The 12,768-nt window shown below is 41.1% G+C and overlaps 1 protein-coding gene across 1 annotated transcript in view; it reads right to left on the bottom strand.

The window, feature by feature from the left end:
- Nucleotides 1–1,324: 1,324 nt before the first annotated feature.
- LOC146829805 (nicotinamide N-methyltransferase-like) overlaps nucleotides 1,325–12,768 on the bottom strand; it is a 75,306-nt gene continuing 63,862 nt past the window's right edge. The window contains exon 3 of the mRNA XM_085608508.1: nucleotides 1,325–3,569. Within this exon, the coding sequence (XP_085464634.1) occupies nucleotides 3,116–3,569 (454 nt within the window). The 3' untranslated portion in view covers nucleotides 1,325–3,115. The remainder of the gene's footprint in view (nucleotides 3,570–12,768) is intronic.

Genomic DNA, 12,768 nt, shown 5'->3' with positions numbered 1-12,768 from the left:
TAGCAGCATGATTATTGGATAGTAAAACATAATCAATAGTGCTATGCACCGTCCTCCTGTTAAAGTACACTTCCATGGAGCATATGGGGAGATTTATCAGAAAAGGCCAGGTCAAATCTTAATATTCAATTGTCCATCATATCCCTATATTGGTTATGATTGAAATGGGATTGGCCGACATGTTCTCGATTTGTCAGTCTGCATATTTTTTCGGGGGACATCTTGCATGGTATTAAAATCGCCCCCCCCCCCCCGCCCATAAGATTATCAGTTTCTTACTCCTGGTCTCATCAAGGCGCTCCTGATCAGTATCCAATGTGCATAAAATACCTGTTATTTCTCATGTGGTGCTATCATTGCAAATATTAATCACTGCTTACCGTCCATGTCCCAGGGCTTCACATGCGGATTATTTGATAGTACGTCTATTTTGGTGAATTGCAAGCTATTAGAAACGTAGGTGCAGGGTCTTTACATTGATCTGACACAGTTTGTAGGGGTAGCTGGAATGGGGTATTATCTGAACCCATTTATATGTGTAATCTCCATGGGTCTCTTGCAAGTAGAACAACATGCAAATCCGCTACAAATTCTAGCCATTCTGTGTTATTTATTTTGTTCCAAAACATAAATTCAATACGTTCAGGAGGAAAAACAGTTATTGTTTAGTAACCGGGTCAGCCGGATTAATGCTATTATTCAATTGCAGGGTAGTTTTGTATGACCTCCTAAGAAGGTCGCAGAAGTAGTGACTTCGATTTGCTGCTCTTCAGCCTGTTAAGATTTAACATGGACCTTGCCCACTACAATATTACCTTATTGTATTACTCCATATTGTCTTAATATTTGTATGACATTAAACATTAACTTGAAAGGCTAGAGACAACCTGAGAATTGTATTAACCTATAAGCACCATGGAGCGCAGATTACATATAAATACAAATGAGAATATAAGACAACAGCCTAAGGTGATATAGATAAGAGTAGTACATGTCTGGAGCTGCTACTAGTGGAACAGTTAGCATGATTTTCTTTTAAAACAGCACACATGAACTTTAACCATCATGGTACATACAGGAGATGTAGTCCATGACCACTAACGCTGTTAAGGTAGTTGTGAAACATAAGTAACAGCCACTGATGAAATAAAAGAGATGTGTTTGGTAATACATTACAAATTAGTAATAAACAAGGCTCTAGTTTTTAAACAGACTCATAAACACAAACATACAACATGTGTTAAGTTACAAATAATTAAGATGCTGGGAAGACAAAAAAATGGTGCTTGCCAGCAGTCTAGAGCAAATATACATGAGTATGAATAGCTGTGGAGATTATTTATTGAGAATGAAGAGATGATATACTCGGTAACAAATAAGATTGATAACTATATTAAAATTCACTTAAAATTAAATGATGCCCTTCTTTGAGTAAAAATGCATCTTAAAAAATAAAAACATAGAACATATTTCTAAATATGGAACTATAAACACATGAGCTCATAGCGCTTCAATGACATACAGTCTCAAATTCACCAAGGATTCCTGCAAAACCTTCAATGTGGAAGATTCCCTACACCTTCTTCTCCCAGGCAAGAGGTTATTGGGGCTGAGAGAAGAACCCCCCTTCTGCTGGGGCTCTAGGTGGGATTTCGAGGCCAGGAAGTGCACGCTCCCTTGCAGATCATTCCAATGCATCCTCCTGCGAGTGCCTGTTGTGAGATACAGCATTCACTCTTGTGACAATTCTCTCTCACATTTGCCTGGGTAATAGTTGCACAAGGACACCAACAACTGTAGCTCAATCCTTATTATCTCCTCTAGCATAACAGTTCATTTTGTATCCGAAAATATGAGGTTCTTTTCCCCAGACATGAGGCAAGCAAAAATATAATTTTACAAATATCAAGATTAGTTGAGGTAACTACAAAAAAACAATAAAGAAGAAGGATAAGGTAAGAAATACACTCTAATTTCTGCATCTTCTAAAAGAGAAAGGTAAAATGTCATGGCCTGAAAATAGGTGTGCTTTACAAAGAGATCTGCAGGTGTGATCTCTTTGCACATTCATCTCAGGTGATTTTGAAGACTGATGGATATGGCAAGGAGAACCCAAGACCACAACATGATCAATCTCCTGCTTCACTCTTGCAAGGCTGCAGATCTGAAGGACAGACAGATGTGTGCTGGGGACAGAGGAGACCTGCTGGTCAGATGATAAGGCTGATGGAGTCTTTCCTCTGCATATATAAATTAGGCAGGAAAACCTCCACAAACAGGATGAGCAGATTGAAACCTCCATCATGAAGGATGGATGGACATACTGCCAAGATAGAAGTCAGGCCCGAAGATTGCAAATTCTTTGACAATTGTGAGATGTCAATACATTACTGAACAGATGTGGTTCATAGGTTGACTTCAGGCAGTAAAAAGGTATAGGTGGCTTGGGGGGCAGTGGGTAAAAGGTTTGGCGTTCAGAGGAAGGGAAGGGTGCTTGAAAGAATAAAGTGGGGTGGACTGTCCTTGTTTTGTTTATTAAAAAATGATGTAACCCTAAAATGAGTACATCTTTGGAATTACTACTATTTCACATTTCATTTGCTTTTCATAGCTGTATTTAAATATAAAATGCACTTTTGGAATTCATAAATAGTAGAAAGAGGGCTATATCCTGTTCTCCAATGGAAAGTATCCACTGGATAGCTGAACCATCTATGCATGGGCAGTAATGGACACACAAACAGACTTAAAACATTGCAGAACAAAATGCTCAACATTTCAATTGTTTGAGAGAATGGTCCATCATTTTATTGTAAGATTGAATTAACCTTTTTAGCTGCAATTCAAATGCAAGATCAATCATTACTACTACATGACGTTATTGACTCCATTTCACCTAGCAGTAAAGGACAAGGGGACATTGACTGAGACAGAACCTGGCAGAGCCAAGGGAAGGCGGTCCCAGCAAAAGCAATGACAAGTTGTCAAGCAGTGAGGAGAGGCAGAGAGCAGAGCACCACTGGCTTCAGCAGCAATAGGGTCAACAAAGGCGGTGAAAGAAGACATTTGATGCAGGACAGGTACAAGCTAATCCTTTCAATATTATGTATATAAATTAGGATTCATAAGTACATAAAACCGGTATTTCTTTTCGAGCATGAACAAGTATTAGAGCACTGTAATCTATCACGTCATACAATTGATTAACCGTCCTAGGAAACACCTGCAGCTCCTCAATGACATAGTGAGAATCCCCAAGCGCTTTCCTTATAAAACTCTCATCCATACATAGATGGGGAAACTTAAAGCTCCCATTCATGTAATAAGTGGCCTCAAGGCACGATATCAGGATTAAATGCCCTCCATTTTTTAACAGCGATGAGACATTTCTTAAAGCAATGCAGAACCCTTCTTCATCTTTCGTGTGGGCCTCCAAACAATGAGTCAAAATCAGACAGTCAGCTTGAGGCAGGATGGTGGGAGATAAGGGGTTACTTTTGCCGGCGTCATATTTAAGAACGGTCTTGATTTTTTGTCTTAACAGATTTTGGTTCTCAGCCCCCTCGTCTCTGAAAATAAAATACAAACATTTTAGTTTGATTTTATTATTGATTAAAGCTGGGGAATAAAGTAAATGTTTCAAGATTAAAGATTCTGAAAAAACACCCTTTCAAATAATTTCAAACATATAATGCTGTAGGTGGTTCTGTCCCTATAGTGCACGTGGCTCTCACCCATATGGGGTTTGTATGACCATGAAATTGTGACAGGTCCAGTCTTGATAGCAAATGCTCCATGGAGACAGACATAAACACATACACATGAACCACATACATTTGTGCATATACACAACAAGCATTCTGAATGATGTTTGTGATTACTAATACATTATTTTCCAGGCTTCCTGTGATCAATATATCAGTTTATAACTGCATTACTGCCCTCCTGCACCATTTCTTTTAGATTGTATTTAGACACCTGGACCATACATCTGAGTGTTATGCTCAGAGGATTCTCACCTTCATTTCAACTTGTTGCACAGCTTCAAGAGATTCCCAATCACAACCTTAAGAACTGCCACTTCCCCCTCTTGATCACAGTAATCAATATACCATTTTTCAGTGATCAATATATTTTCCAAACTCTTCTCTCTTGAAGTAACTGGACTCTACCTGCCTACTTACAGTCTGGAAGTTGGAGTGACAAAATTCCCTTATAGAGAATTATCACAATGAAGTCATAACATTTACCACATATTTGTATGTATTATCTGTAGTTAGGATTTCCAGAGGCGGTAATGCCTCTGATATGTGTTCGTTAATAGCTTTGTTCCAATTTGATGAATTACTTCAAAACTTTGCATGCCCGTTGCTTTTACTATGTCGAGAGAGGATACAAGGTTATGTGGTGATTGGTCAACGGGGTGCAAATAACAAGGAGTGACCCAAAGCGAGTTTTTACTCTTTTGCATTTTACATAGAAATGTGTATTGTAGATACCAGTTAAAAATGGCTAAACGGATTTGGATGAAATTTAACAAGCTTTTATATTATGTGTTTCAGATTAACCTTTTTGGTAGAGGAGGTAACTAGGGTAAGTATTTTAAAACTCATAATCAGTGTTTCCAGTAAGTTGCGCGTGCGTGCGTCTGTTTGCCCCAAGCACGCAGTCTTGTGTGTGGAGCGCACTCCCACAGCACATCCCGAGAGAACATTCACGCCGCAGCTTTTACAATGCAAAGGGGCAAAACATTGTAATTTCCTGGTTGCAGGGGCTCCTGCACTAGCTGTATTTCCTTCTTAATGAAGTGTGGCTGGTGGCTGTGTGAAAATGTTTGTTAATTGCAGCACCGTCATGCGCTGCAATTAACGTAAATATTTTCAGAATGGCCCACAATCATCCCACAGCCTCGCTCCTTCAAGAGAAGAAAAGTAGTAAGTCCAAAAGCACCACGTTCAGTCTCAATATCTCTGCTAGTCAGTCCAGAGCCTATTATTTCTGCTCATGGGGCTTATGTGTGGCTGCTCAAAGCTGGTCTGGTTCCTATTACCGTGCCTGTGTCATGCCTATCATCAGACATTCCAAGCACATCCTGCTGTGCTGCATAAGAGACAACCTAGAGGTATTTCGGAGACTGGCCATTACTTTGCCATCTTGAGTGCAAGCTACAGAATGGGACTCTTGTTCTAAAAAACGCAGTGTTGCTCAGTTGTTAAAGGAGGTAGGAAATTCAAATGCAAGTGTTGTTAAGGTAATTAACACCCATTCCAACAGTGACTTTGTGAAATATAATGCAATCACCTCACAAAAGTCTGCATCAGAACTGCTACGTGACACATCTACGAAGGACTTCACATCCCAGCCAGCGACCTCATCGGAACCACCACTGTGCGATGTACCATCAACACAGGCTTCTCACTGCAAGCCCCTTGTCGATGGTGTCCTCGACAACAATGCAGGACTCCTCATCACAATCCCTGCAATGTCCTTGAAACCAGCCGATATGTTACACATCTCCGATGCGGGACTTCCCATCACAAGCCCCTCGTTGGCTGCATCCTCAATGACGATGCAGGACCTTGCTGTGCAGCATTGCAGCTTGCAGGAACCGCTGCTGAGTGACGCATCTCCACATCAGAACCTCACATCTCCTCCACTACACGACTGATCCTTGGCGTGGGATCTCGCAACGCTTTACAACCACGCTTTAAGGTACTCTTGTTTAGCGGGTCTAACTGGGTCCCTGTATCTGACCAGCGCTGCATCGCGGTTGGCCTGAACCTGTGACTTTTTCCCAGTCTGACGTGCCTAGAAATCTATATTTGGTGCTTAGTACTTATAGGCTCTGTTTTTACTTAAATCTTTAAACTTGCATATCTCTGGTACTACCGATTAGATATTTGTCATGTTGGTGTCAAATCATTTTTACCGTTTACTGCTTTTTGCCATGATACCAGAGAGTTAAGCACAGGTTAATTTGCGATTTGCTTGTTGTTCATCCTGACAGAATGTGGTTGCTGTTTGAGTAGGGTTTCACCCCACTCAACCACAAATCCAATTTCCAACAAGCAGGGAGTAGTACACTCTGAATCCAGCCACAGGTCCAGGAGTTTGAGGATAGCACTTGTAGGCCAGGCCCACTGATCCCTGTATGGTATGCGCACATGCGCATACCCATGTCACCCTTGAGCGTGCCTTGTCTTCTTTAAAGCACACACACACAGCACATCCCTGAGAGACAAGTATTCATGTTAATCACAGATCCCTGTAGAACCACTACGGGCGCTGCAAGCAGCCATCTCCGCCCAGCCGCTCTCTATTAAGAATGGGCTTGAAGCAAGCCTAAAAGCTTTCACAATCACAAATATAGATTAGTGATTAATAAAGCCCACGTGATATTTCAGGCTTGCTGCACGCCTTTTGTTAATAGAGCGCTGCAGATTGTGTGCCTTTTTGAAAGTTTTAATGTTAAATGCAAACCTGTGCATTAGTATGTCAGGCTCTGCAATTAACATGAAAACTTTCAAAAAGACAAGCAATCTGATGTCCTCCAATAACAAAAGGAATGCAGCGAGCCTAAACATATTCCGTGTGCTTTTACAATTATGAATATATGTTAGTGATTCTGAAAGCACACGTCCTGCTTCTGCAATTAATATGTATACTTTCAAAATGCACACAATCTGCCGCAGCCACGCTCTATTAACAAAAAGCATGCAGCAAGCCCAGGGCCTTAAGTGAGCTGGGTCCTGCCGATGCTGAGTTTTTAAAAGCTGGTGCTGAGACAGGTCCCTATCAGGCTCTTCATTTCTGCTCTCACCCTCAGGGTCAAAAGAATTCTCAATTCTGCAGCAGTGGAACTGCTCAAAGCCTTTGGTGTAACTTCAGAGGCCTTTTTATAGTTTTTTCACAGTCTGATCATTTCAGAACTGAGGCATTTCAATATTATATTCAACACAGCCATAGTTTTGCTTATTTATCTTATGCAACTAACAACCTTTGACAAAGCCAATAGTCCTGTCTTGTTGTAGGTATAATGTTACTTGTTGTGGCATATATCTGAATGCAATGAAAGAAACAGCAACATTCAAGTAGGGCGGCACACTATGCTAATCACAGATTTTTAGCTTACGTGTTTTTAAGCCATGCCCTTAATTACATTAGGCACGCCCCTTTGAGAGAACCCCCAGTTTTTTCATCCCACTTAAAGTCCTGAGCAAGCCTAAAACACCACATGTGCTTTCAGAATCACTAACATATAATAGTGACTCTGAAAACACACATGGTGGACTTCTATGTACATTCCCCCTGCGTATACAGGAAACCATCTCCAGAGCTGATAAGTGAACTCATGATTATCAGTTTTAAAGAGTGGAGTAACCCCTGCCTTGCCCTGATGACCTTGAATAATTCTTAAACAGATTATTAAGAATAGCATTTTCCTTACATTTATTTTTAATCTGTGTAATGTGTGAGAGTGTATTACAGACATTTTATGACAAATGTGTTTTTGTTTCATTCAACATCCATAAAAAATATTTCTTTTAGATCCAAACAGGATCTCAGATATGAGAAATGGGAGGATGTCGCAGTGATTATTTGAAGTTATATTAGTGAGTTTCTACTGTGTTACAGTATTGGAAAAATACATCACTATTCCTGAATATTAACTAAAAACACATTTGGAATTTGAACCAGTGTGTCTGTGCACTGTTTGTGATCTGGCCAAAAGGACACAAGAAAGCTGAAACTGGATCATAAATTCAAAGCTTATCCGCACACAGGCTCCCAAAATGTGTTTGGCTGAGAGCCCTTAAAATCCTTAAGATGTCCCTGAGCCGCCGCTGTGTAGTTAGTTTCGAGAGCAGAGGTTCGCTGGTGCTGTGGAATGAGGCCGGTTGCCGGGTTTCCTAATATATGTTAGTGTAGATTTGTTGTGGTTGAAGATGCTCTGCACTGCACTTTCTCATTTCAAACATGACACAACCATTGTACGCCAGTCACCAATATGAAGGCTAACCCCCTGGCTGGACTGGCCTTAGCAGGCATCAGGCATTTGCCTGGGAGGCTGAAAGGGTGGGGGTCAGTTTTGGAGCAGTGGGGGACAGTTTTGTTACTGGGGGGCTTTGCAGCAATGCTGCAATATCGGCTCTCAGTAACAAAAGCACCAGTGTGGGGACCAATTTTAAGCAGTCCTGCTTGACACTCCCCCTCCGGGGGGTGGGAGCTAGTGCAGCAAAATTGCCAGTGATACTTTGGGTTCCCAGTACGGCCCTGCCTGCCCAATTAAACAGGCCTCTTCCGTTCCAGTACCTAGGTCAGTTATCTGCACAATCAAGCAGGAACCCCGAGGCAGAACCCCTGTCACTTCACCCACACACGCGTTCAAGTTCTTGGAATAAAGTGCTGTGGGTGGAGCGCACAGAGACCTCACACTGCCTCACACAGAGGAAAAAATTAGAGTGAAAATTGCTCATAAGTCATTTTAACTTAGAGATAACTGTGGCAATAGTAATTTTTGGGCTGTGTTCTGAATTAGGGGCTTAGATATGGGTAAGTATTAGGTTTTATATTTTCTCCCTACCTATACTTTTATTAAAGTGGTAATAGGTAAGAAAAATTATATAAAGTTTCTATATATCTTCTGTATATTTCTGAACAATTCACAGAGAACTACATATGAAGTACCAAAAAATTTAACATGTAGAACAAATAAAAAACAATGTAATATACTAATAAAGTGTACTACAATTTACTAAATATTCAATCCTTTCAAAAATATATTGGACAGAGTTCTGCAGAAATACCAAGACATTTCTCCACTACTTACAACTATTAAAAAAGTTAGTTTAAAAAACACAGTACCACATACGTACTTGAGCTGTTCTCCTAAAACGTTTTAAAAAACATTGCAGAAAAAAAAATACATTTCCCTGCCTATTACCACATTAATAAAGTGAATATGGGTAGGGAACAACAAAATGACTTACTCCTACTGATATTTGAGGGCCTAACCCAAAACACCGATAAGGTGTCGTAAAGGGATAATATACTTTTATTTGATTTCCTAAATTCATAAAAGGATGGAACATACCACCATAAGATGTACAATGTAACATTAGTGTACTGGATCAAAAACTTTAATAAAACAATTTTGTATTTATGCCCCACACATAGTCTAATTCATTCCCAAGGCCAAGAATATGTTATGATGTATTTCGACCACAAGATTTATATAATTAGTTGTAGACATGATTGTTCCTCTTATTTCGAGTAAAGTGCTTGTGCTAACAGGGAAAAAGGAAAGAGAGAAAGTGCAAGATAAAATTCTAGAAGGAACTCAGCCCGACTACTTGATGGAGTGCCGGTCTTCTGTCACTCTTTCCAAGTTCTTTGATCATAGAGTCCTTGTTTCCAAGCTGCTAGTTTCAAGAATGGACATATCTATGCTTCCAACTTCAAGTAAAGTGCTTGTGCTTAAGAGTGGGAGGGGAGTGAAGGAAAGTGCAATATAGAAGTTCTGGAAAGGACTCTGCCCATCTTCATGATCAAATACCAGTCATTTATTCTTCTTTCCAAGTTCTTTTGATCCTGAATCCTTGTTTTTGATTTTTTGCACTGCCCAATTCAAGAATGTAATAGTCTTACAAGACAGTTGGACAGAGGAGCCACTCAAGTATTTTATGAGTTCCAATTTAGGTTTCCCTTAAGGCTGGTCATAAGAGGATCTTCCTTTCATTGTGTAAAGCCGGGCAGATGCATAGTATGTGTGAAAGAGACTCTGCTCCCTTACCACAGAGGTGGCAATCTGAAGTTGACCAGATCCGTGGCCATTTTGGAGTGAGATCTTTTGTCGTGAAGGACCCCAGTCTTAGGAAAGTTAGTTTCCGCTTGTAGTGATCTCAGAAGCCTTCTTGTAGATATGGTTGCGGTTTCATCTGTTTCTAGGTTGGCATCTCCATCCATGCATGTCTTTTGCCGGCCAATAGAGCTTTATCTGTTTGCAATGATGTTTGTTTGATCTCTTTATTGGTCATTTTTTGGAATGCGGAGTATGGCATTAGCATGTGCCAGCTTCCTCAAGGTTCAATGTTAAAAGAGCTTGTTTTAAAATTAGAACTATGGACAGGTGCTGCCTTGATTGTTTTTCAACCTCCTCCCAGCAGTGGTGGGCCTGCATGTTGTCTTCGGCTGCCCTCATTCTCCAGTAGTACTTGACCATGGCTCCTTGTCTGGCTGGTATCTGATTTTTTAATCCGTATTCCAGACATATCTGTGCCTGAGAGATATGACGTGGGATAATGAACAGTTTCTTGAATAGTCTCGACTGGGCTAAATTTAGGGTTGAGGAGTCCTTAGTGTTTAACAATTCACAGATGTACATAATAGATGGCAAAGATTTGGCTGCTACAAACTTTAGTAGATGGTTTGTTGTGCTGTTGATTAGGTTTTTCTGCAGAGTTTTAAAGGCAAATAATAGTGGTTTTATTTTAGTTTGACCATGCTCTTGATGTTGTTTGTAGCTTAATTGACAGTCTAGAAGGACCCCCAAATATTTATATATATCCACCTGCAAGAGGATGCTGGAATTTATCCTCCAGACGAAATTAGGGCGTTTTTTATGGGTGCTAGAGAAGCATGAGACATTAGATTTTTGTAGATTAATTATCAGTTGTTCTTTGGAAATATATAGCGCTAGTTGTGCGATAAGTCGCTGCAATCCCAGTGGAGTTTGGGAGAACAGCACAATATCGTCCGCGTATTGAAGGCTCACTATTGTTGTCTTTCCCAATTTAGGTGGGTCGCCCTGAATAAGACGGAGGTTGCTCTCTAGGTCGGCGGTGTAGTTGTTAAATAAGCTAAGTGCCAGAACACATACCTGCTTTAGCTGTTGGTTGTCAGAAATGTCTTTGGTAATCTCCGGCCGTCCCCTTTTTTTATTTGGACCCAAGTTTGCGCGTATAAGTTGAAGATAGCTCCCAATAATTTAGAAGGGGCTCCCCAAGCTTTCATTTTGGCCCATAGCTTAGATCGTGGCACTTTGTTAGGGTGCCCATGCCGCCCCGGAACCTGGTCTGTGTTTTTGGGATCAGATTTATGCTGCAGGACCAGGACTCCAGGTCTGCCAATAAATTTGATGCATAGATCTATGTCTCTACATCTATGAGGGCTATCAGTCAATAGTTGTTAGGGCCTGAACGTGTCACTGATTTGTGTATGGGCTGAAGAATGCTGTCTCTCCAAGACTACCGTATAATACCAGTCTTTAAGCTGTGTGAAAACAGGGGAGATAAGTGGCTGGACCAAAACGTTGGAAATACTCCTGAACGGGGCGTTTGGTAGGCCATTGGGGCCTGGGGCTCCAGCAGATCGCAGGAGTTTGATTTTGTTCAAAACCTGTTTTTCCGTTATCTGGCCTAATTCTTCCCTTGGCTCATTCTTGGTTAGATCTCTACTTTCTTGCATTTTGATATTGTTTGGAGCGTCGACTGTGGTAACTGCGCTCGGAGGAGCTATGGAGTTATATGTAGCTTCGATTGCATCCATGGTGAATCAAGGTCGATGATTTGATCTCTCCAAAGGAAGTCGGTAGAAATGAAGGTTGATAAGCCACCTTTGCCCTTACGTGCTGTGCCTCCTTTTTTTCTGGAATGAAGCATTCTTTATAACCAATTAATGGAAAGTTGTTTATCTGCCAAGCTTCTTGGAAAAGGAGTATGTCATGCTGATTGATGAATTCTACGAAGTTGGCTTCTTCTAGCTTTATGCTTAAACCATTTACATTCCAGGAGCAGATCCTGCAACCCCACGCTTTCTCTGGAGATGAGCTTAGTCTAGTTCATGTTGCTCCCCAATGCTCTGATTCCGATGTCACTTGGAGGTGCCCCTCAAGATTCACTGCTTTTTGTTGAGCTATAGTTATTGTAATTTGTCTGCGTAAATGACCTTCTTCTACCTTAGAGCTGGTCAGGTCCGGTCCTTTAGCTCCTTTTAGGATGCCCTGTTTTTGAATTTGCTGTTGTAACAGGCTGGGATACCCGGGGGGGGGAGGCTCCACCTTTTTAGCTCTATGCCCCAATTAGAGAACTCTTCCAAGTGCTGCAATATCTGATCTGTGATGTTATGGTCGTTCCAAGTTACTATTGTGGAATCGTGGCCTGTTTGGTTGGGATTTGATTTGAACTCTATTCTGTCCAGGTCGCAAGATTTTAAATGACTCAGGGATGGTAGTGCTTTCACTAGTTTTAATATAGACCCTCTATTCAAGATGTTGTGTGACCCCCTCGAACTGTATTGCTGAATTAACTCTATGCTTATGTTTAGCCTTGGAGAGTCTGTATGTTGCTTTTTTGCGCACTTGCTTGATGTAGCCGCAGGTTGCGTATTTGTCCGGTGGGGCTTGAATTAGGTTATTGAGTGCACTTTTTCCTCTTGTTTCCACCCATTAACTGATCCCTTTCTTTTCCTCCTGTGGTCTTGCTTCTCTCCTCTGGGTCCACTTTTCTACTAGTGATTACCTCTTGTGAAGTTAGGAACTTGTGCTTGCTGTGTTACCCAGGGCAGTAAGTGTGTTTTTCTGTATGTCTAGGATGGGGGGATTGAAGGATTATTGCCCTGCCTGAGCTTAGAATGTGCTGTACATTTTCCTTGCTTGTAGATTTTTGGGGTGCCCATACCCCGATCACAGGCCTGGTGTTATTTCCTGTGTTGTCCCTCTCCATCGATTCCTTATCTTTTGCATTGGACATTATTTTTTTGGGGTGCATT

The sequence above is a fragment of the Triturus cristatus genome, chromosome 5_2 (genome assembly GCF_964204655.1).
Source record: "Triturus cristatus chromosome 5_2, aTriCri1.1, whole genome shotgun sequence".
In the NCBI taxonomy this organism is placed as follows: Eukaryota; Metazoa; Chordata; class Amphibia; order Caudata; family Salamandridae; genus Triturus; species Triturus cristatus.
Note: the sequence above shows the minus strand (reverse complement) of the source record. Positions and strands in the feature narration are given on the sequence as shown.